Genomic DNA, 24955 nt, shown 5'->3' with positions numbered 1-24955 from the left:
ACAAAGTTGAAAACGCGTAAATCTTACTATTCTAATTACACCACAGTTGCTGACAAGAGTAAAGGCACAACATCACTACTTGCTATTGAAAAATTTCTATATATGTCGACCTTCATTCTCCATAACAAGGCAGACTTGCAAGAATACCTAACTCTTCCTCATCTCCGAGAATGCATCTTCAACAAAGCATCTCGAAATACCCAGTTTTCTTCCTCTCCGAGAATACCTCTTCAAAACCAGTCACACCAAAGCAAGATTATCTCATATCATCAGGGACAAGAGGAAGAGTATCTCATATCATGCAAACTTCCTGTCTTTTCCTTTGTCTTTGTTCTTACCTGCAAAGATAAGGATAAAGAAAGCAATATGTCGGAACCTCCACTCAAACTTTCGGTAAGGAACCGACTGCTTGGAACCTTTCCTGATTGCTTACCTAGAATTGCTCTCAAGTACTCATCTTCAACTGTTAATGGAGCTGGGTCTTAAGTCATCAACACCGCAGAATAATTGGTTCGTTGTTGGCTCTTACACTGAAGCTACCACGCATAGATGAATCACCAAAAAGTGAAGGACCATTCAAATGCAAGGTTTGCATTCCACTCCAGCATCAGTGAACAAATACTACAAAAGAAGATGCCACACATGCATGGGGGAAAACCAGGGAAAATACCACTTATACAAGGAGAACAGATAAGGCAAGTAAAAATGATACATTGAAGCATGTGGAGATAAGTGCAACAAAGACGTGCTGATTCATCCCGACAAAGCCAAAGATTACTTGCCACATGAAGTTCCTTATGGTCCAATTTCATTCAAGATCAAGCTTAGACGATCCTTGAAGAAATCACAAGTCCAATTCAAGATCAAGTGTTCATCACCCTTGAATCAAATTCAGCTCCAGATAAAAGTAGTAAATTCAAACATTTGGAGGAAGTCTAGCAGAAGGCCCTCCAACCCAGTTCAAGAACAAACCTGTGGAAAGTTAACAAGTAAATCACCTCTTTCGACAACTCTTCTTGCTAAGAGACTAAAGTAGAATGATAAACGATCAACCTAAATGATTTGAAATCAGAGGGAGATACTCATCAAGGGGAGCATCCAAAACAGATCAAGATTTTAACGAGTCAATCGAAGACTTGTGACCATCCAAGACGGAATGTTATGAATGATATGTGGAGGGCCCACATGAATGTTTGTTACTATTTATGCCCAGCATTTTTACTATTCATTTGTAGAAAATTTGTAAAGTGAATAGTATTCTCTTTGCTTATAAAATGAATGAGAGGTGAAGGAGGAAAGATACGAATGAGGATAGAAGCATCACAGAAAAGGCAGAGAGAAAAGAGACGAAGAGGATATGAGATAATAGAGAAAGTTACTTTTGTACTTCTATTATTCTAATTTATAATGAAAGCATCATTGCTGCTCTGAGGACGTACTCCAGTCACACTGACTGTAGAGGAACCTCGTAAATTTTGTGTCTTGTTTTATTTATTCCACTGCACACACCGTCGATTTTACAACATAAACCTCTTTTTGCAGACCCAATTACATATTATTATCCAAAAGAAAACAAATGAGATGATATCATTTACGTCACGACATTAAACAAAATAAGTCCCAAACCCAATGATTAAAGCAGAGCAAGGAAAAGGGAGAGGATCCTCGCCGGATCCTCTTTATGAAATGATTCTTGCCGGATTCTCTTTGTTAGGATCTCAATCACATCTATTCATCGTACATTGTACGATCAGTTTTTATCATGTACTGTTTTAAATCAATTTTAAATAAAAAAAATTACAATGATTTCTAATCGCACGATGTTCGATGAACAGATGTTATTGGAGGATCCCAAGATCCTCCTAGCAAGGAAAAATAAAAACAAGAAAAAGGATTTAAGAGGAAAATTTGAGAAAATGCTCTCAAAAGTAAGACTTTTCACCAACTTTCTGTCACTTCATGTTTTTAGTACAATTCTCGTTCTAACGTTATAAACATTGGGCAAAAAGCATGAGATAACAAAAAATCCATGAAGAATCCCACTTTAAAAGTTGCCTTAGCATTTCAATTTATGCCAAGTTCATCGAGGGTTTAAGAAAAGATTGCATAACTCACTCGAGAAACAAAAGATAAGATATCACCACTTTATAATTTATTGTTTTTAATCCACACAAAATGAAACATCCTCTAGCTCTACATCTTACTTCAGCATATCTTGTGTCATAACTCATAAGTTGTACCTTAAGATCATGGACTAACTTAGAAACCTAAGGAAAGGGTGCATTTGGTAACCATTTTTGTTATATTTTCTACTTTTCACTTTTTTAGTCAGGCAGAGGAGAAAATTTAGGAGAGATGGTGGGAGGGATGTAAAGCAAATGTATATGAAACAGTACACAAAATGAAAACAAAAAACGATTTGAAGCTATTTTCACTTTCACAATTTTTGTTTCACACATATCGATTTCTCCATCGATGCTCCACACACCATTTCTCAATCTTTCTTGTCCCCGATACATTTTCCCTCCATCTGAAACTAGTTTCCAACACAAACAGCTAAACCAAAGACCCTACTACCCACTACCTAGCAGCAAGGGAGGGATGAGTTACTAATATTTCAAAATCAGGGTGACTTACCACAAGAAAGCACATGAACAACCACGGTGGCCAAAATAAAAAACAATGAAAACCAATTCCCAGTGGCAAAGCATAGCCTTCAAGAAGATGGGAGTGGATCAATGCATTGTTACCAAAAGCAAAGAGAATTATTTCTATCAAATTTTAATCAGAGCGTTTCTGTGCTGAATTTAGCGGTAAATATATATTATTAACATGCGGAAACAATTTCAAAGCAGGGAATTCTCATTCAACAAATCAAACCATAAAAACCTTGACATGTGATTTGCTGTTTTCGGGTAAATGTATTTGACAGGAATTTGAATGGGCGTAGATTGTAGGCTGGTTGGTACCTTCTCATTCTTGCATTGAGTCTGATAAAGCACTGCCATCCAAATCATCATGTGGATCTACTGAGCTATCAGCTGAGAATACAAAAGCAGGAGAAACATTTTGCCCATCGCTAGGGCCATTTTCTGGATCTTCTGGAATGGGAGCAGCAGTGACGTTTCCTAGGTCTTCCTGCAACACTGCACCATCGTCATCAATCCAATAAAGCACACCTGGCGGTATAAGCTCAAGCTTGTGTTCTGGTATATGTTGCTGATTAAATCGGCCGGTGATATTAAAAGGTGCATTGTAGCATGCTCCACATAGGTCAAAACCTATTTTCTCCACGCAGTCTTTGCATCTGTACCTCTCCCCAATAATTGGAGATATCTGCAAAGAAGAGCACAGTGCTGTACAAGTCAAAAGACAAGGAATAACAAAGCACTTCTTACTATGATTTGTGGGGGCACTTCCCGTTATTTTATTATCAAATTATTCTTTTCCGAACACTTTATCAACACATATGGTTCCACCTGCGTCCCATACTCTGATACTCATTTGAATGTTTAAAAGAATTCACCCCGTATGCTTACAGAAGGAGTGCAGATGTGCTAAGTAGAAGTCTGGGACACAGGTGAAACTAGTCGAGTGAATCTAATAAATGAAATCAAAATAATAAAGTTGGATCCATAGTAAATTATTAATTTGATTATCAAAAAATCATTCCAAAATTTCCGCTGGTTAGCCGGCTTCTCAAAAATGTCCCTGTTATAACTTATATCCATAGGGTAACCACTCTTATTCCAGAAATATCAAATACATAATTCGATATTGATGAAAAATTGGTAGAGAGAAACTTTATGGGATTTTGCAGTGCAGGGACAAGTGGCGTGCTTCATAAAAATGAACCACAGCACATGATATCCCCCGAACACGTGATATCCCCCACACCCATCTCCTACAGTATTGAGTAATTGCTAGAAAAATCTCTTGGGGCCTACAAATCTAGGTTTGATCCATTGACTTTTTAGAGCAAGTTAACAACCAATGAACCAAGCCCCTGGCCATTATTCTTAAATTTAAAGTTGATACAAATTAGATTAGGACAAAGGACATTACCCCACAGCAATCACAACCAACTCCGTAATGAACTTTCTGCACAGCCCAGCAAGATACGTAATCATCAGAAAGTGTTGACGATGACTGACCAGCACGTTGATGATCATGCACTGGATGTGAAATCAAGTTAATCTCATATGAGCACCAGAAACAAGACGAAAATAAGAAATGCAGGAAAAGGAATTAAGAAGAAAAGGAAGGAGTACTGGAAACATCAGTAGTACTAAATCTACTAATTGGTAAGCATTCCTTTAGGGCATTCATCCAATGTGGAATGTCTAGTGTCTACTGTACTTGAAAATATCAGCAGTGTATCTGTAACACAGTTGAAGTGCAACATAAAATATTGAATCCAAACCCTGAATCTAAACGAGCTTCCAAATTGATGTTTCTCTCTATTTCGTATCATTTAGAGATAAAACTAAAGTAAGATTTCTGATATAAAGAAGAATCTAAAAACTTAAGTGATATTTTAGCATCAGAAATTTGGATTTAGGAGAAAATGAAAAATAAGAATGATCTTCGATCTGAACTCCCAATGTTAAAGAAGATATTTGATAATTTATTTAAGCTTCCAATTATATAGCTCAGAACAGTCCGGTTTTGTTACGATACCAATTTCTGAGACAATGCTCCAATTCTAGATAATGATACTGATATTGGAAAATATAGAACAGATTAAAGGACCAACATCATAAAAGTTCTTAAGACTATCATACGTTTTAGTGATGTTACTTGTCGTTGCAAATAAACTTCAGGATATTGCTCCTCCAAGAAATGCTCTAAAATTTTGCAAACACTAGGGAATCCCTTTGGATGCATGCTTTGACAAATCTGACACCTAGAAATTCCATCAGCTGGAATGTTGATACAGGACTCACAAAATACTGCACAAAAGAAAGTCTAAATTAGTGTATATTGACATCAGCATAATTCTGACTTCTACAGACAGTTAAATGATATGGTTACCATGACCACAATTGAGAACAACAGGTTGAAAGAGCAGGTTCTCGCATGCAGCACACAGCAGATCAGAAACAGAAACCTTCTGGTGAGTTCCATTTCCAATATCAATATCACGCGTACAGTCCTCTTTGATGGCTGCATTTCCAGTAGCTTCAACGTTCTTTGGAGATGTTGCAGGGCTTGTAATATTAACTTCATAATCTAACGTAGTTCCAGAAGTATTTACAAGTGAGGAAGATTGTACTACCCCAGAAGAACAACTTTCCAAGTTCTTTGAGTGAACTTTGCCCCGAATATTTGACTCCTCAATACGATGTGACCCAGATAGTGGATTATCAAATTGAGGTGAGAAATAACCAACTTCCTTTTCTTCTTCTGGAACAACCAAGGAAGAAAAGACAGTAAATTATTTAACAAGGAAACATTATGTCAAAGTGAGTCTATAAGTAGAAATAGCCAAGTAGTAAGCATAGTAAATCATACAAAGTGCTAAGAGATTGAGCAAAGCAAACCTTCCACTTGTTTTCTCCTTCTCTCATATGCTTCAGGATACAACTTCTGGAGCAAGAAATGCATCAACTGACAGATACTTGGAAAATGATTAAATGGGTGCCGACAAACGGGACAATAAGACTCATGAAAAGCACTCATGGTGTTAAAGACACACCAGAAACACGAAATGTGGCCACAACCTGCAAACATCATCAAGTCATAAAAGAGGGAAGCAAACATATACTTCAAAATGTTGTTTAACGGCGCAATTTATCACCTAATACAACTGGCTTGTAAAGAAGATCCCTGCAAAGTAAAGGAAATCTCCTTTAGGGATGTATCACGAAGAAACCGAAGAATAAAAAGTTAAATTCAACTGTAAACAGAATCATGCAAAACAACAGCAGCACAATCATATTGAGCCATAGCTATTACTCTTTCGATTTCGAAGGGCCCTTTCGAGATAAATTTATTAGTTTCTTCTCATTGTTCAGCAAGTTTTTTAACTCTTTTTGAAGAGTTGTATGAAATCGAAAGCGAGGATCCTTTTCCTGGGGATGCCGGGAATCCCATGATAGTAAAGTATATCGTTTTCGTTAAGTACTATTTATATTTAATTTTAAATTTTAAATGATTTCTGACCTTCTATATACGACGAACGGTTATAATCATGGGATCCTCAGGAAAAGGACCGACCTTTTCCGTACGAAATACACCAAAATACATGCTTGAAGCTGGCCATAATTCTTCATACACCGAATATTCATAAAGTGCTAAATCATCAAACAAAAATTACCAGCAACTAATTATAAAATTTAAAGAAAATAAATTATGAAATTGCATTAATTCAGGAAAAATAGATTAAAAAAAGAAAAAGGCACTGACAGGCAAATGCAGCATTCAAACTCCTTTCGAAATTCCTCGTCTTGGAGCTCCCCCTGTGGTTCTTGTTGCTGTTGTTTGATTAGGGTTTTGTCGTCTTCCATTTCGAATAAAATCTCAGAGTCCGAGAGAGAAAGAGACAGAGAGAGACAGAGAGAGCAAGAGAGAGCCGAACAATGTATTGACAGAAATGTCAATGGCGGTTAAGCGGGGTGCCTCGTCACATCATATTGCATTTAAGACCTTCAAGTTCTTGTGATTTACAAGATTGGGTCATAAAGTTTTGATTTTCTATCTTTTGTTGCACTGAGGTTTTAAAATTTATACATTCCGTCTGAGGCCATCTCAAATAGCTGTCCTCAATTTAGCTCTTTTTTTTTCTTTCATTTTTTTCATTTTTTTTTTTTGTAAATATAGCACACTAAAAATATAATTTTAAAGAAATAGTGCAGGGCTATAATCTTCACAAAGATGAATTTTATTTGAACTCATATAATTTCATTCTATCATTTGTTAAAAAATAAAAAATAAAAAACTTACTTTCTACATCCATATTATTTTTATTAAACTATCAATATATCTCTAAACTCAAATTTATTACCTTTTTTTAAAATTTTATTATTATTAAGGGGAGGGGGAAGGATTCAAAACTATTACAATAATTTAAGAGAGGGGGAGTTTCGAACCCGGGACACATGAGTGGAAACCTAACACTCTATTCACTAAGATATTGATTCACATGCTCAAATTTATTACCTAAACTACACTTAGAACCTAATTCAATATTAAAATTTATCTTTACACCCATTTAAAAAAAATAAAAATCCAAAATCAGAGTATCCATTCTTTCCTTCCAACAGGTATGTTGTCATTCCCTTCAATTCTTCATCTTTAATAGAAATATAAATCGCCATTTAGTACTACAGTCTAGTGATATTCCTCTTCACTTGTAAGTGAGAAGTCTTAGCCACATTCTACCCCTCTCCTTTAGTCTAAATAATATTGTTTGTTCAAAAAATAAAAATAGAAATAGAAATCGAAATCGAAATCGCATTTAAAATAAGAAGGTAGTTTAAAAAGACCGTTTCATTCAAGGTACGAAAAATAATAAACATTTGAGCCAAAGTATTTTAGAATATCAGAAACCCTATATGCAAATTAGCAAAGGAAAGGCAAAAGTATATCGAATCCATAGAAGTTCTCATCTTAATCAATCCCTTTCTCTTTGCCACCATACTATCAAACTTCTAACTTTGACAATACCAAACTTCTAACTTCGACAAGCTTATACTTGCATCAAAAAAGTTGACGCTACTCAATTAGTTAAAAGAAAAATGCTATTGACACTTATTTTTACCTCCTGCATATTTTTGTTAATTTTTTACCATTAGTTTTCTTTAATTCATTCGATCTTAGTCAAAAATTGAGAGGAGTGTGAGAGAAGTAAAAATAGGTGTGTGGATAACACTACCCAATTACTTAAAAACCCAAAATTTATCAGTTCACATTAGAATCAAAGGTTTTAGAATTTATTATTGGGTGTGGGTTTACCAATAAATTTTAGTTAGTTTTATTATTAATTTTATCTTGTATTTTATGTAATTATTTAACAGAATAATAAATAAAAAAAAGATAATTCACAATTAAAATTTAAGATGTGTGTGGGGTAAAGTTGTAGGATCACTTTTCAAACCTTAGTAGCTAGGCGACATCCGAATTTCTGGTGACACGTCCTTGCGTGATGGATCCAAGGCATTTTATTGCTTTCAAGTTGAAGACACCCATATCATGTCATTAATGACCTTATATTGCATCATAAGAGAGATTTTTCAGTATAATCGAAACACAAGAACATACATTATATGTCATTATACAAGTAGAGAACCACTCGGAAAAAAAAAAAAAAATCCCTCCACTTATATAAGACCATATGGTGTACGCCATCGTGTTCAAGTCACATTGAATAATCTCTCACATCGTACAATCTAGGCGCTGGGAATCGGCAACATCGCAAGCTGCGTTTTGTGACATTTGATCAAGCGCTTTTGCTTCTGGAATGAAGTAATCATGCACTGAAGCATCCGATGTGCTTATGTATCGGTAAGCTCGATCCGCAGAGTAATGCCTTCGACGACATTTGATCAAGCGCTTCTGCGTTTTGTTTTGTTTTGTTTTTTTCACTTTTTTCCTTCGACGTTGAGATTGATTGGTGAGGAAGGTGAACGATAAAGTAGACGAATGATATATTCTAGGTTTTTTTGTTGGTTACGATAAAAATTAGGGATTTACAGTTTTTCACATTTAGTTTGAACTCTGGGTGAATTCAGATGAGATGTGGTTATATGGTTCAATGCAAGAATAAAAGTTCTTAACCATTTGAAGTATAATTTCATTCGTAAGACTATCTTCAAAAGATATATCAAATTCGTGAACTAGGATTAAAAGACATCAATTGTACTCTAAGGGAGATGAGCCAGTTAGGATTAAAAGACATCAAAGTGTTCTCCAAGGAAGACGTTACATATAACGTGACAGCTGAGTCATTTTACTTCTTGCTTTCTAACTTTCTATTTTTACAGTTAACAAAAATAGAGTCGAATGCCTTTAATTTAATTTTTTAATGCATGTGTCTCATTAACGGCTAATAGGATGAAAATTAAAATCAATTATAATTATTTTGTAATAGTTAATATAATTATGCGATGGCATTTGCACCACGCCAGTCGCTAACATGGTGACGATGCTATCTCTCTACAGCTTCAACACCCGCCTCAGATTGGGCGGCTCAATATTTTCTTGTACATTTGCTTCCACAGCCCAAAGATTTGTCGTCGGAGATCGAAAACCCTCCTGCACTTCTCTTCAAAATCTGGTAATCCGCAGATCCATCACCTCAGGAATTTCAGCAGCAAACAAACACGATTTCACAGCCACCTACCTCATAAATTCATGTGGATTGTCCCCGGAAGATGCAATTTCATTGTCCAGCAAGGTGGAATTGCAATCCCCGCATGGAGCAGACTCTGTCCTGGCCCTTCTTAGCAGCCATGGCCTCTCTGCAACCCAGATTTCGAAGCTCGTCAGGTCACGCCCTGCTCTTCTTTTGGCCGATCCCGAGAATACCCTTTTGCCCAAGCTCGAGTTCTTCAGCTCTCTCGGAGTTTCGAGGGAAGATCTTGGGAGAATTCTGTCTTTTAATCCTCACCTTCTGTCGAGAAGCTTGGAGAATCAGATCATACCATCGTATACTTTTCTCAGGAGTTTGATATCCCGGGAAAATGTGATCGCGGTTTTGAAGCGCCAGTCGTGGATTTTCCTGGAAAACCACTCCAAGAAAGTGGTGCCGAATATCGGGCTTTTGCGGGAATTGGGGATGCCGCAGTCCTGCATTGCTCTGCTGCTGGCTCACAACACTCAAGTCTTGATGTACAAGCATGAACAGTTTGATGCACTTGTGGGTGAGGTCAAGGAAATGGGATTTGATCCAAAGAAATCGACTTTTGTCACGGCTATGAGAGCATTGTGCGGGAAGAGTAGCAGGTCCATATGGAATCGAAATCGCGAAATTTACAAGCGGAGTTGGGGTTGGTCCGAGGACGATGTGGTCTCTGCTTTCAGGAAGAACCCGCAGTGTATGATTTTGTCGGAGAAGAAGATAATGCAGGTTATGGATTTCTTGGTGAACAAGATGGGATGGTCTTCGAGATTGATCGCGACATGCCCTGTGGCGTTGTGTTTCAGTTTGGAGAAGAGAATTATTCCGAGGTGTTCGGTTGTGAAAGTTTTGTTGATGGAAGGGTTGGTAGATGAAGATTTGAGTTTGGCTTATGTGTTGTTGCCTGCAGAAAATAAGTTCTTGGAGAGGTTTGTGACCAGATATATCGACCAAGTACCTCAATTGTCAAGTGTGTATGATGGGAAACTGGATATCAAGGATGTAAGACTATGCCATTGATTCTACATTTTACATGCGAGCGATAATCTATTTTAAGCTAATCTGAGCGATAATCTACTTTAAGCTAATCTGAACTGCGGGAAGGGAGTTCGAACTTGGGTAACAATACATGAGTTTTTTCAATTACTAACTTGTGCCAATAATTCCAACTAAAACAGCATCATGACTCACAGCATCACCAACTAAACCAATCAAAGCAAAGCTTTCGAAGTTGAATTTGAGGTAATATTTATAACTTTGTCTCTTTTGACAAAGTTAAAACTTTAACAAGCACCTTAGTAATAGTACATGTATAAAAATAGGTTTTAAAATGGAGAGACATAATTTTAAAAAATGTTAAATCTAATTAAACACATGATGGATCCTGTGTCTTAAGTTTGATTCCAACTTCTTCTTAAGTTGATATGAAGGGGCAGCAGACCTGAAACTAGGGATTTGCAGCAAAAAATGGCCAATGTTACTTCCAGATTTTAACGGCCTTGTCGTGACTGGCAGAGGCGACCATTCCTGTAACCGGTGACTGTGCCAAAGCTGATATTACACACTCATGTGCCTGAATTGTCATACACTTGTTCTCAGACATGTTCCAGAGCTCCAATGACTGCAAGCATTTAAGTTTCAAAAATAAAACAGCATTAGCATTCTACAACATTAAAGAAAAATAATTAATTTACAGGAACAGATGGATGTTCCCACAAAATTTACGTTTTGAAAGAGGATACGAGAGTTCCAGAGTCTTTTAAATAGAATTCACAACAAAATTGTATTAATTATGTGATGGTTTGATGCAATATAACTCTGGCCAAACCTACCCAAGTTAACTGGTCATTTTAGTTTGTTTTGACAGCCAGTTCTCAGAAGATCTATCTTCCAAAATATTTAAACTTACCAAACTAACGCGCAATCCAAATTTCATTTCACATCATCGAAACAAAGCAAAGTTCACCTGGTATCCTCCAATAACCAAGAGAGTCGAGTAGCTTGGATGGAATACAATAGAATGGAACATGTTTGCACTAGAACTGAGCTCATGAATGCACTCTCCAGAGGATAATGACCACACTCTGACAGACTCTTGACTGGCAGATGCTAAAATCTCTCCATTTGTATCCCAGCAAAGAGAGTGTACCTCCGTGGAGTGGCCCTGCGATTCAAATATTTTTTTCTCCGATGAGTAACATATCAAAATACCGTACTTTTGAGGTGATTGGTTTTACAAAGCTGACGAAATGAAGCTTTCAAGCTTTGGTGAATTAAAAACAGCCAATGATACCTGCAATGAATGTGTCTGCCTGTCAGTCTCAGCATCAAATATAGATACAACATTCCCGGATGCTGCAGCCAGCAACTGTCCAATTCTCGGTTGGAATCTCACCTGTGCTGAACCTCCCTGCATAATTGAATGATTGCTATTGAGTAGAAAATAAACAAATGTTAATCATGAGCTTCACAAAATTAAAGAGAGCCCCCCAATACTAGCCTTAGAAACGCGAGTGCAAGAATACTCATTAATATTCCAAAAGCGAATCTCATTGTTGGCATCACAAGAGCAGAAAAGGTCATTCTTCTTAGGGTGGAAATCAAGTGACAATACATGTGAGGTATGCCCAGCATATGTCTGTAAACTATAGTTTGGCTGCAACAGTGAACCCAATATTCAGAAACCGAAGAAAAACAAATAAAACCAGGAAAGGGAGCCAAAAAAATTATTTTGGAAAATGCATTTGACAACAGTGGAAAGAAAAAGGCAATGCAAGAGCAAAGAATTTACTTCAGCAGCATCCCAAAGTCGCACAGTTGTGTCAAATGAAGAAGTTGCCAACTGAGATGAATTTGGTCTAAATCGAACATCTGTAATTATCAGGCCATGCTCCTCCGGTGTGATTTCAGTTTGTAGAGTTTCCATATTCCAAACAACAACCTAATGACATGGAAAAAGAAGATAAGCATTCCCAGCATTATTTACTTAATAATATGAAATTTGGATTACGGGACTCATTTAGTTGTTTCAATCAATTGAAGTCGCTACTAATATATTGAATTCCAATATAACAGTTTAAGACCTCATCTCAAAATTACATCAATCTAAAACCAATTCTGTGACAATTATCAGATAAAGAAGTTCCTAAAACAATTTTGACATTGCTAACAGCAGGACCTGTAGGTAGGTTCTACCATACCACCCCAACACCACCTGAGCAGGACCTCATGGGAACTTGAAAAGTCAATTGTATTACACCATTTTTTAAACCGATCACTGACTATTTTGGTAAGATTTGGAAGGATTTTGTGTTTCCATTTTTCAGAATTTTCCCCATAAGCCACTATCACAAAAATCTTACAAGTAAACAAATGAAAATGCCTTGTCTCCATTCGGAAATACTGTGTGGAAGTGGAAAAAGGTCATTTTGGAGAACATTATAAAATCCCTTAATCATTCAGAGCCAGTGGCAGTGCACATATACCAACGCCAATCAAACATTATGGTTAAGAAATCTTCAGGGTTCTGGCGATTCTAGTATCAGTACTTCCTCATAAACCGGTCTCTTGCCATAAATAAATAAAATAAAAAAAGGGCACTGCAGGCATGGATAAAATTAGGGTTAACCTCAATTGTTATCCCAAATATGGAGTGTAACAATCAGTAAATATGCTTTGTTTTTGATAAATAATACAGGCCAGTAGAAACTAGTAACTGTATCATTTGTGGGATGCATTAGTGAATAAACACTTTTTAAAACATTATAATATATAAGGGTGGCATCAAAACTAACTAATTCACATATATAAAAGCTCTTTGCAATTATAAGTGCCTTAAGTCATATCCTATTTAATAACTATATAAATGGAAGCATAACCAGCAAGAATACAAAAAAGACAAAAAAAAAAAGACTCATTTTTAACGCAGTATGTTTAGAGCATGTAAAGCAATTCTTTTAAAGCATGTAATTCATTTACCAGAGATTTATACCTTCTTGTCATGGCCAGCACTGGCCAGCAATTTTCCATCTGAAGAGAAGTGGCAACAGACAACTTTGGTTTTACTTTTACGTATTGAACCAACTTCACTGAAGGAAAAACCTGAATATAAGAGCAAAGGGTCACTTCTGCAGTAATTTAGATCGATCAACTGTTTAACACTGGCCTGAATAGAGTAAATCTTGTTTGCAATGAATTTAGATTAGCAAGATTGTCCATGTAAGGGCATGATATTACATGTATTTTCGACTATGATATCAAGTATGATATAAAAAAGTCTTGGGTCTTGGCAGCAAGGGGACAAGGAGAATCTGCGGAGACAGAAGGGTATGATACTGGAAAAGCAGTGATGATGGCTTGGTTTTTAAGCTAATACCATTACTTGTTTGGATACTGCATCAGACTACTCATGTATCTTTGACTATGATATCAATGTAGACTTTTCCAAATTAAAAATTAAAAAAGGACACTGTTCAAAGTGCGAATCATCTTTTACCCTTTGAAGCTTCTGCAGAATGTGCAGGGTTCCGTTTCAATGTGCCAAATAAATCCCTTCCATCTCCATCATCATGTGACAAGAATGATTCCACATTATCTTCTAAAGAGCCAACATCCCCAAATTGTTCAATGTCTTCCTGCAATTCAAACATTAGCAGGCCTTTTAGAGTTACTTGGGAAAATCTGATTCACAGTGGTAATTCAGCATAAGTCAGCAGATACGCTAGAATGGACATAAGTGCATTATGGGTATAGATAGTTATACATGGAGAACAAAATGGATATGCGGGATTCTAGAGTCTGGACAACAAAGTTTGTAGTGAAACACAAGGTACAGCACACTTTTGGATATACAATTCAAGACCTCAGCTTATTACAAAAAATGTGTCTTGAAGGGCACTAATCCACACAACACCTTCAACACCCACTGAAACATGGCGCAGTCATACACACAATCCTATAATAGGAACATCAAATTTGAAGAATCCATGTTCGATCCTGTACACATGATTTTCAAACAAGATACTATTGAAAAGGTATGAAATTACAGGGTAATTGATTGTTCCTATTAAATATTAACGGTAAAGACTATTGCTTTTTGGATTCTAAAAATTTTACTTGTGACTAACATCATGGGTTATGGAGACTTGTGCATCCAGATTACCTATCCTATTTGTAGATGACAAAGGTTAATTATGTAAACATTACATACCAACTGGTTTGTGGATGATGCAAGGCCACCTGTTCCAGCTGCACCGTACATCATCATACTTTTTGGAACACTGCTCGAATTTGGCAAATTAGCAGTCATAGCAACTCCGTCTCCAGGGGTATGGGTGGATGGAGTTGATGGTTGAGAATTGGGCGAAGGACCAATTGTATTTCCTGTACCGGTACTGTTAGCAGGCTGTCCTGAGGATGAAGGTCCTTTCCTTTTGCGGTTATTCTATTGCATGATAAACAGCCATTAGTCATTGCTTAAACACATATATGAGTACAGCACAGTGCGTGTATATTATCAAGTACGCTACTAGTTCCCAAGGAGTTCAATAGAAAAGCTCAGATGGAATTAATAATCAAACACGTAACGCTATAAAATATTTAGGTATTGCAGTGAATGGTTAAAAAAAGGACTTGATATCATCATATCAACAAAAGGAAGCACAACCTGCTGTACTTGCTGAGACTGCAAAGGATCCTGTTGTTGAGATGAAGAGTGTTGCATCTGTGACATGTTCATCTGATTGAAACACAAGTTAAGGGAAATGTCACCACTGTGTCTACTTAAAAAGTATGAAAAAACACAGGTAGTTATCAAACTATAACTTGCGTTAAAAAAAAAAGTATAAAACTGACCCAAGATGGCAAGTGCGAGTCAAAACCCACTACTTCCTTTATATAATAGTTAGGATCTTAAAATCCCCACGTATTTGACTGATAGTACTAACCATATAGAAACAGTCAATCTAACAGTGGGACAAGAAGAAAAATCAACTGTAGTTATATTACAAAGATGAAAACGCTCTTAAAACACAATCTCCTTGCTCCTCTAAGGCTAATAGAATTTTCATATCAACTTTCTTTTTAAGTGGAAACATAATCAGAAGAAGAAGAGGAACTCTCTACCCTCGTTAATTCTACCTTTTTTTTAAAAGGAAACCTTAACAGTACGAGGGGAAAAAACACATTTTGCTACCTCTAGAAATCAAACCTAGGACATGTATATGAGTCCTAGGGACCAATTATCATTCAGGTCCAATGCTGCCAGTTCACATTGGGGAACTGTCATTTTGAGTCAAAAAATGTGGTCACGAGCCATGTAATTAGAAAGATTTCACCTAAACTTTCTATTTGTTACTGCTAAGGATTGGCATTTATGGTCAAGAAAATGCTAACATGAGAAGACTAATGGCGTCAAGTCTTTAAAGCCCATAGGCAACTTGCGCATTTCACCCAAATATTCATTGTATCCTCTTCACCCCGTTTCAAATATTAGTAAAAGAAATTTCACATACATCTCTCTCTTGCATGCAGTATTTATTGTGGAACCAAATGTTTTGTGGACTGTTTTCTTTTCAATATTGATTGCAGATATGGCATTTATAATCAAGGAGAACTAATCTTGGTATGTTTGTGAAAGACCTCTTACCTTTGATGAATTTGACTGCATAGGAGAACTCATGGAGCCATTATTTGTCATTTGTTGGGTATCTTTTGTATTTAAATTTCCCCTAGAAAATCCCCTCATATCTCCATAAATTGATGAGCTAGCACCATTTCCTTGTCCCTGAGCCTGTGCCAAAAGCTGTTGTTGTTGCGGTGAGAGAACCTGAAACTGAGTTGCACCTTGCAGGAAAGGCTTTTGAACTTGTCCACCTAAACCGGGCCTCATTTGGTCAATTCCCTGTACAAATTGGCACATGCCTCAGTTAAAAATGTTGGACCAGTCATATTTAAAACGTGCATCACTGGGACACATGAAATGCAAGAATACAACTCACAGTTAAAGGCCACCCCTTCAATGGAAGACCACCAACTCCTGGGTTCAATCCTTCATTCCACAGAAAGCAAAGAATAAAATATTTTTTTTGTGACTGATTGGAAAATTCCATAAAAATAATTAAACATGGCATAAGAAAACTCAAAAACCTATGACTTCTTAGACATTTTGCAAGCATGTTGCTTAGTAACCTAATTTGACATAAATAAAATCACAACGCCCACTCTCGTGGAATAGTCGAACTCATTGAAATCCCACTGTTTTTTAGGTAATTATTTGAGCAACAAGGCATGCCAAAATAAGGTGCTAAGCCCAATATTCACTGCGAGTACATGGCACCAAACATCTGGCACTCTAGGTGCATTCACTTAAAATTTTACACAACAAGCAATTCAAACTTTTTATTTTTTACATTGGTGCAGTAGGCATGGTCAACAACTGTAAACACAGTGAGCATAACTTGATGTTTATCATCACTACATTTAGCTTTGACATAACAATATATGAAATAAATAAAAAATAATTGCATTTTCAGGTATAGGAGAGACATATCTAAAATAGAAAGGTCCAAATATTAAAAAAATCTGAAATTATACTTCAAACGTAAAAAAAAAACAGTTAAGATGCCTGTAATCCTCTTTCATGTCTGGAAGACATTTTGAAGTTCTATATTTCTTCTTCAAGTTCTTACATCCTTTTAAGGATCAGGCAATCATACCTGCATTTCCTAATCCAGGTTTTGACTGAACCATTCCCTGCCCATAAATTGAAGAATCCATAGGCATAGATCTCTGAGCAGTGCCCATATTAACTTCCCTCTTTATGTCCTACAGACAAAGAAGAACCACAACTTTACTAAAATTAGAAAGAGAGAGAATGAGAAGAACAGTGCAACTGGGTCGTATATGTAGTTACTGTGGCCTGTTGACTTCGAGCCTGGATTTGTTGTAATGCTGCATTAACACTTCCAGGGTTTCCTTGAACCATCTGACTGTTTCAGCACGTTAGCAAGAAAAGTAAATTACCAAAACAACCAGATATCAGAAAACTGTTAAAATATGATCTTCCAGTTGCTCACCCAGGATGGTTCGTTGATTTTAGAAGGGCAACTCTGGCATCAAGGAGTGGTTGGGATGTCTCTGACTCAATTGGATTGGGGTGTTTCAAGCGGTCCTCGTACATTTTTGCTGCCAGTGCACTAGTAGTAGATTGCCCGAGCATCCCTTCAGAACTAATTGAATTTAGTGGACCACCAAGGGGAGGATGATTAGGATCTCTCCGTTGCATCTGAGCTTGGCGCATTAGGTGCAACTGCTGCATTTGCAGCTGTTGCTGCTCTTTTGCTTTACTTTGTTGTGCCTGAACATCGACAACATAGGAGGGCATAAAGAGGTCAGCCGATTCATAAGTAGGGCAACATTAATGTAGCAGCCACACCTACAACATCAAAATTTAAACAGTCACCTCTATATATGCTGCAGCAGCCTCAGAATGTTTATCGTTTGTCCTTGCAATAAAAATATCCCAAAAGACAGACCACCATTCAAAAAGAAAGCCCCCGGGAGCATCAATGGCTGCGCATTATATGTAATAACACATTACACACTGAACAAGGACCGAGCAATCTACTCCGAGCATTTCCAACTCAATAAGCACGAAAACTTGCTATCAAAGTAATTAACAGCTATTCTCTGCTATTGTTTAGTATCCATTACCTACTGGATCGGGTGCAACCTTCCCTTCGGTCATGAAAGACTTAGCAGTGACATGTAATTCTTTCTTCACTAAATAATCATATATGTATACATCAAGCCTATACAGCACATATATATAGCAAATTAGCCAAATTCAGCAAAACCCCATAAACAAAAGCACAATTAAAGCATAAACAATTACAGTATGTACATCTTATCTGCTTCCCAACTACTCTGCGCCATTGTTCGGGTCAAACTCAACCGAACTGCTCAAAACGAAGAAAACCCAATTCAAAATTTCAATCAAAATCCAAACTTTCCATAATCCATAGCATTAAAAGGAGAGGAAACAAAAAATTCAAATTTAATGTTTCAGAGAATGAAAATTAATTGGCGAGATTGTGGAATTGGAAGTGCAATTCGTAAGTCGCATTGATAGAAGCTAACCTAAGAAGAATGAAACCCTCGGATCAGAGGCTGTTAGAAGAGGACGACGACGATCGTCGTCGATCAAGCATGTATTGCTGGTGGAAGACTGGGAACTTTTTCAGAGACTCGTACGGACTTGGATTGCAGAAATTCAGGTAATTTATAACTGTTTACTTCTTGGGATTGGAGAAATGGAAGCAACAGGACAGACGTGGGAGGAGGATCGTAGATATGCACACATGGGAGTTTTGGAGTTTTGAGTTTTACGCTGTAAAGTAAATCCAGGCACTTTGAACATAACCCAAACCTTTGACCCAAGAAAAAGACGTGTTTTACCGAAGCTGAGCCTTATTAGCTTCCTTCCCCAACCCTCAGCCTTAAAGCCCAAACCTCCCCTTTCTGTTTTGAGGTAGGACCGTAGGAGGACAATTGGCTAGAAACTCGAAAAAATAAAAATAAAAAAAGTTTCAATTAAAATTGTATATAATACTTGATGTGCTGGGTCATGTTTCTAATACATTGAAATATATCTCGCCAATACGAGTAGTCATGAGTGATTCACTCAAAATTTTGATGGTTGATTTCTTCTTGTGATTATTTTAGAAGTGTTTTCAAATTGGCATATTACTCAAAATTGGGTTTGATTTCTTATGTAATGTTGCTTGTATATAAAAAAAAAATTCTCTCTGCAAAATATAGAAACTCAACTCAAGTTTGTAGGTTTGATGGATATCAAAGCGATGATCGAGAGAGAAGCATGCACGTCTTCAGTCTCTTGGCCATATGCACGACTTAGGGCAAGTTTGGAGTTTGTGATTGCTATGCTTTAAAATATATATATATATATATATATATATATATATATATTTGCTTATGCTATATTTTATGAATAATCAATTGTAAAATAAAGCCGATGAACGTTTGGTTAACTGAATTTTAAAAGTTCCATGAGTATGAAAAATAGCGAAAAAGCGTTTAGTAAAATTAATGGAAAAATGATATAATTGTATACAATGACAAATTGACATAGTAGTAGGTGTGGGGGCGACGACAGCAGTGGTGGTAATGGTTATGGTGGTGTTGCTAATATTAGGATGTGTTGGCTAGGGTGGAAAGGTAACAATGGTGGCAGGGCGGTGGTAGTGGCAATGGTGGCGGCAATGATGGTGGTAGTGGCAGCTGTGGTTGTTGTGGTAATGGTGGCGGTTGGGGTAATGGTGGTGGTGATGAAGGCATCGATGGTGGTAACAATGGTGGTAGTGGTGGGGGTGGCGGCAGTGAGGGTGGTGACAATGGTGGTAGTGATGACAGTGGTAGAGGTTGTGGTTATGGCAGTGGTGGTGGCAAAAATGGGTGGTGATGGTGTAAGGTTAGTATTTGTAGTGGTAGGTGGTAGCGTTTTGTAATACCCCGTATTTAACAAAAATGGTTATATGTATATATGTATGTATGTGGGTAATTATTTTTACGTACAAGAACCTACTTTCGATTTGTAAAATAGTTTCAATGTAAAATCCTATTTGCTACAAAATTATTTCAACACTGGTTAGTATATATTATTTCATATTTAATTAGAGAGGCCTTTAGCTTGAATTGGAGAGCTAAGATTAAGTTGAGATTATATGAGTTTGGCTTGATTTTTCTCCAAAGGGTGAGGTGGAAGTTGGTAATTAATAGAAGATAATAATTAGGGTGTCGAGGTGGGAAGCCTTTGGCTTATACGTGTGGCTAGGTGTTGAGTTTGGTTTGATATTTTTACCAAGTAGGGGTGAGTTGGCAAGTTGAGTTAATGTAGAGAGATTACTCACCCGTAAACATTTGAGAGGTGTGAGTCCATATAGAGCCATAGACTAGGTATGTGTATGTATTGGCATGCATGTGGCAATATGTTGTTGTTTTAGAGTGCTTACTCACTAGCCTAGGGGAATTTCAATTAATTGTCTATATTCTCTCTTCAATGCTTCAATCTATCATTCCAAATTTTCCAATGAGGTGAGAATGGATGGGATGCATATCCCTTAGACTTTGAACATGGCTTTTGAGTGTTTATTCACCTTGCATGATATTGATTAACTTCACATTTGTTGTTTTTCTATTGAACCACATATCATGGTTGATAATTGGTGATGATTCATTCCCCAAATTGTTTGGACGCGGCCTTTGGGTGCAAGGAACATCTTGCATATTATTCATTAGTTCATAATTAGCTTCACACTTGTTGTTTTTCTATTGGACCATATTTCATTGCTAAGGATTAGGACAACATTTGTTGTCTTGTGATTGGAACACATTTCATGGTGATGATTAGGTTAACAATTGGCGTGTTTCTATTGGAACACATTTTATGTCTAATGATTGGCACAACACTTGCTTTCTTTCTATTGGCACACTTGTGGAGATTCTTTGGAGAGGAAGATGCAATACAATCTCTATAAAGGAAGGAGCACTACTAAATGGAAGGACATAGAGGAAAGAGGAAGAAGAGAAGAGAGAGGAAGAAGAAAAGAAAAAGAAAGAAAAAGAACAACTCCAACAAGGAGTCATTCTCCCTTTCATATTACCTTCCTATTTTTCTTTTACATGTTCTTAGGGCTTAAAGTCATCTTTCATTGTATTTGTAAGTCTACCATATATAGTGAAATACAATGAAAGCAAACCCCAGTGAATGTAGTCGATTTGGCGAACCACTTAAATCTTGTGTTGTTTATGCATTTACATTTTGAGATCATTGTTATGAGAGCACTTCCATCACACCATCAAAATCTCCATTTATTTCTCTTGGGAATGATGTACAACAAGTGTGAGACAAATTCCAAAAAAATACATGAGACCTTACCCAACAAATCTCCCCATCAAACTACTATCATTCTCATCTATCAAAAGAAAAATATCCAAAAACTAGAAATTTGTCCAGCCTATTTAACAGATCAAAACACTATCATTCATAGATTATATTATAATACTTCCTTCATGAGAGTTGTTTGTTTGTCTCTCTACCATGATATATCAAAATTTCAGAAAAATCCAACGGTATGATCGTCCAATATGTCTGAAATACCAACTCCTGTCTCTAATCCCGGGGAAACTGACAGCTTGTTTCAATTTCATTTCCTTCCTTTTGTTCTCTTTCTTCCTTCACCACTTCCCCTTGCTCTTCTTTAATATAGCTAAAATTCTACATATGTAATAGGAGTCGGATTGCTGAAAAACTTCCTTGAAAGTGAGGGAAAGAAAGTAAAGATGTTGGCCATGCAAAGAGGTTGGCAGAGAAGGCTAGCTCAATAAAACATCAGCTGTTTGAACTGGGGTACAAGTCAGCACATACATTGAATTGTCGTGGTTTTTGGCTATGTTATAGAGGAGATGATAAGGAACAACTTTTGTGAAGGAAGCGTTTCGATTGGAGCTCTTAAAAATAGGGTTTTGGTGCTCATATGGTAACGTATTGTTTATCATTTATGCTGATGTTAAAGATTATTACTTTGTGGTTAATATTATGATTATATTACTATTGTTACTAACTAATTTGATTTATGTTGAAGCTGACAGGCTTGTTAAAGAAAATGTGAGTATTCATATCTATGTGAACATGACATATACATATGCATTGCAGAGCAAAAAAAGAGAGTTCAATTGTGTTGAGTTGTATAAAGTGTTTGAGTTGTAAGGATATTTAAGGGCTGAAGTTTGCCATGAATATAAAATAATGAACCTTGTATATGTCAGGCGTAGGGTGCAGGGCTTGAGTATACAAATTGGTTGATTATAAAAATAATGAAATCTTGTATATGTCAGGCGTCGGGGGAAGGGCTTGAATATACAATTGGGCGTCGGGGGAAGTGCCTGTATAATAAAGTGGAAACTGAGAGTTTAACTACAAAAATTGGGTTTAAGGGATGAACGGGAATCAACTCATATTCTAACATACTCGGAGCCAAGTGGTATAAGTATGGTATGGGACGTGCAAGCTTAGGTGCCTTAGGTATGTGTTGATGGGATTAGAAGGGAGTGAGTACATTCATCCATCTCATCTACATATATTTCATGCATTTGAAAGAATTGTTACAATTTAATTATTATTTTGTTAGTAGTTTTTGTTGTGAATTAATTTGTGCACTATAGTTATTCCGATGCGTATTTTAAAATTTTGTATGTAAGATTTTGTTGATGTGTGGTGTAATTGTTATAATTTTATTTTATTTTCCACCATATCTTGGTTGTAGAATTTATTTCTATAGCTAAGATATGGCTCACACCCTAACTCGTGAATAGTCTTTATTCGCGAGTCGGGTTGTGACACATTTACTTTGTTCTCTAAGGGGTATAATGTGTGTGGAAGGCTAAATAATGTTATTTAAAAATAATAATGAAGGTATTACAATAATTGAAAATAATTATTAAAAACCCAACTCTCATATTTATTAAAGCAGCTTTTAAGAGCAATCTACAGGCTTCTTTTAAAAGCTACTGTCTGGAACCAATTTCTTTTAAAATAAGTAGGATATTTTACTTTTACCAAATACTTTTTTACTGCTTAAATTTAAGGTAAAACATTTTTTAGTAAAAAAAGCGATACCAAACAGAATTTTAGTCACTCGACCATTAATAACATTCGAGAACTTACTGGGGATAAACATGTCATATGTAGGTCTCAAAGAAACATGAAATTTGCATAAACACTACAATTCTTCAATCATAAGGGTCGCATTGAAACAATGTAGATGATAACACTCACAAGGATTCACCACCGTAAAACGTTTAGCATCCTCCTCATAGTCTGCAAAACCCACAAACCAAAAAAATCATAATCTCGTATTTTAACAACAGTTATTGTTTTAACATTCGAGGTTGAGCAGCAAGTTCTAGTTGAGTTATTTTCACTGATAGAGGGAGGCCTCGACAACGAGTTTTCTCCTCTATTTTTCTCTCTCGAGGCTATCAACATGCTTTTATAATAATTCTGCTTAGTTTTTTCCTATGTAAATTTTTTTTTTCTTTTAGGATTCCTAGGCTTGTAGACTCATTTGCAAAAAACATGCTATTGAAATTATTTCAATTCTTCTTGGCTTCCATTCATTTACGAAAACATTTGTCCTGTTGAATTTGGAATGACTTGGGAACTTTGTTCACCTTACATCTCTAATTTCGTGATTGCCTGGTGTTAGCTTGCTTCTCTAGAGAAATGTTTCAATATGTTGGGAATACAACCAGTACACATTAAGTGTAATAAATATACTAGTTGGAAATTTCTTTTTTTAAGTTTCCAACTAATTATATTATTTCACTTGATATATTAGGCCGTGTTTCAGCACATTGAAAAATCTCTACTTTTTTGGGTTCTTGGAGGATTTGCAATATTTGAGCAACTAGCTCTTCCAACATCGACTTGGCACCAATTTCATAATTTCGCCACTATTTGGGATAGTCGAGGTTGAAACTCTTTGCCTTTTTTTATGTCACGTCGCATTGTTGATAGTTCTCCTTAGTAGTCTCAAGGCTTTGATAGCTTGATTTGGGACCTTGCCATTGAACTCCCCCCTAACAGTTGCGTCCACGATGATGTGAGATTGTGAATTTAACCATTCATAGAAGTGTTGTTAATTTATATCATCACTAATTGGTACAAATTTTGGCCCAAATTTGATATGGTACGACTGGTGATTCTGTTAATAAATTAATTTGACAAAAATTTCACCCTTAAAACAATTCAACGAGAAATACTCCAAAAAAGAAAGAAAGAAATAAATAAATAAAAGAGTATTACATAAAATGTAATTAGAAACATTTGAAGTGGAGTCAAGATCTCATTGACATGATTAAGGGTGATATCCAAATTGATTCTGTGATAGAATGACTACTATTGTATTTGATATAAAATGACTTAGACAATAGTTGAAGTTAGTAGTATTTGTGTTTGCTCCCTGTGATTTGTAACCAGACGCGACGGTACCCCTAGTGACATTTTTTTTTTTTTGATAAAAACGATAGTGTTGTATTCACTCAGGAAAAGACCAAAAGAAGTCTCAACCAAAGTACATAGTCCAGTTACGTAGAGTCCTCAACAAGGAGGTCAATGATTAAACTAGGAGGTTGGGCAAACCACTCACATTGGATGCCAACATTCAAACCAAACCTAGCAAGTCTATGAGCAATCGTGTTAGCTTGGCAACGGACATGGGTGCATAAATCTTCAATGATCACGCTGAGAATAATCTTCGTGTCTTATACTAACTGCCCAATTGTTGATGACATGTTAGTGGATGTATTACAAAGAGTCGTCACAATCTGAAGAGAGTCTCCTTCCAATAAAAAATTTATGAAACCCCTTTGAGTCCGCCCAAACTGAACATGCCCTTGTTGCCATAGCTTCTGCCTGCAAGGGAGAAAAGACATACTGGAAGTTCATGCAGGACGCAGCAACAAAATTAGCTTATCGTTCCTAATGATAACACCCAAACCCTCCCACTAGAAAATCCTTGCACCAAGCCCCATCGA

General features: G+C 36.5%; 3 protein-coding genes across 8 annotated transcripts; 1 reads left to right on the top strand and 2 right to left on the bottom strand.

Annotated features, from left to right (window-relative positions):
- Window positions 1-588: 588 nt before the first annotated feature.
- Window positions 589-6605, bottom strand: LOC137723259 (E3 ubiquitin-protein ligase PRT1). 4 transcript variants are annotated; one of them, XM_088692075.1, is made up of 8 exons: window positions 6409-6605; window positions 5801-5829; window positions 5544-5723; window positions 5035-5406; window positions 4785-4952; window positions 4066-4175; window positions 2970-3336; window positions 589-972 (listed from the first exon to the last, which is right to left on the bottom strand). In XM_088692075.1, the coding sequence occupies exons 1-7, from the start codon at window positions 6507-6509 to the stop codon at window positions 2974-2976; spliced, it is 1323 nt and encodes a 440-aa protein (XP_088548201.1). In that variant the 5' UTR covers window positions 6510-6605; the 3' UTR covers window positions 589-972; window positions 2970-2973. The 4 variants fall into 4 exon arrangements, with proteins under 4 accessions (XP_088548201.1, XP_088548203.1, XP_068318516.2 ...); XM_088692077.1 differs by lacking the exon at window positions 589-972 and adding an exon at window positions 2417-2714; XM_068462415.2 differs by lacking the exon at window positions 589-972 and having other exon boundaries at window positions 2744-3336.
- A 2503-nt stretch (window positions 6606-9108) lies between these two features.
- Window positions 9109-10413, top strand: LOC137722463 (transcription termination factor MTERF8, chloroplastic). Its single transcript, XM_068461467.2, has one exon. The coding sequence runs from the start codon at window positions 9137-9139 to the stop codon at window positions 10358-10360; it is 1224 nt and encodes a 407-aa protein (XP_068317568.2). The 5' UTR covers window positions 9109-9136; the 3' UTR covers window positions 10361-10413.
- Window positions 10414-10543: 130 nt separating this feature from the next.
- Window positions 10544-18810, bottom strand: LOC137722462 (transcriptional corepressor LEUNIG_HOMOLOG). Of its 3 annotated transcripts, none has more exons than XM_088692074.1 (18): window positions 18479-18810; window positions 18243-18297; window positions 18053-18150; window positions 17802-17911; window positions 17416-17696; window positions 17253-17328; window positions 17056-17164; window positions 16339-16388; window positions 15987-16241; window positions 15006-15077; window positions 14550-14783; window positions 13836-13974; window positions 13332-13441; window positions 12132-12281; window positions 11841-11996; window positions 11634-11750; window positions 11307-11504; window positions 10544-10961 (listed from the first exon to the last, which is right to left on the bottom strand). In XM_088692074.1, the coding sequence occupies exons 2-18, from the start codon at window positions 18272-18274 to the stop codon at window positions 10818-10820; spliced, it is 2331 nt and encodes a 776-aa protein (XP_088548200.1). In that variant the 5' UTR covers window positions 18275-18297; window positions 18479-18810; the 3' UTR covers window positions 10544-10817. The 3 variants fall into 3 exon arrangements, with proteins under 3 accessions (XP_088548200.1, XP_088548199.1, XP_068317567.2); XM_088692073.1 differs by having other exon boundaries at window positions 11634-11746; window positions 11837-11996; window positions 18234-18297; window positions 18479-18752; XM_068461466.2 differs by having other exon boundaries at window positions 18234-18297; window positions 18479-18752.
- Window positions 18811-24955: the final 6145 nt, after the last annotated feature.

The sequence above is a fragment of the Pyrus communis genome, chromosome 4, assembly GCF_041283825.1.
Source record: "Pyrus communis isolate YQ-2024b chromosome 4, ASM4128382v1, whole genome shotgun sequence".
Taxonomy (NCBI): Eukaryota; Viridiplantae; Streptophyta; class Magnoliopsida; order Rosales; family Rosaceae; genus Pyrus; species Pyrus communis.
This window is presented reverse-complemented; position numbering and strand designations above follow the sequence as displayed.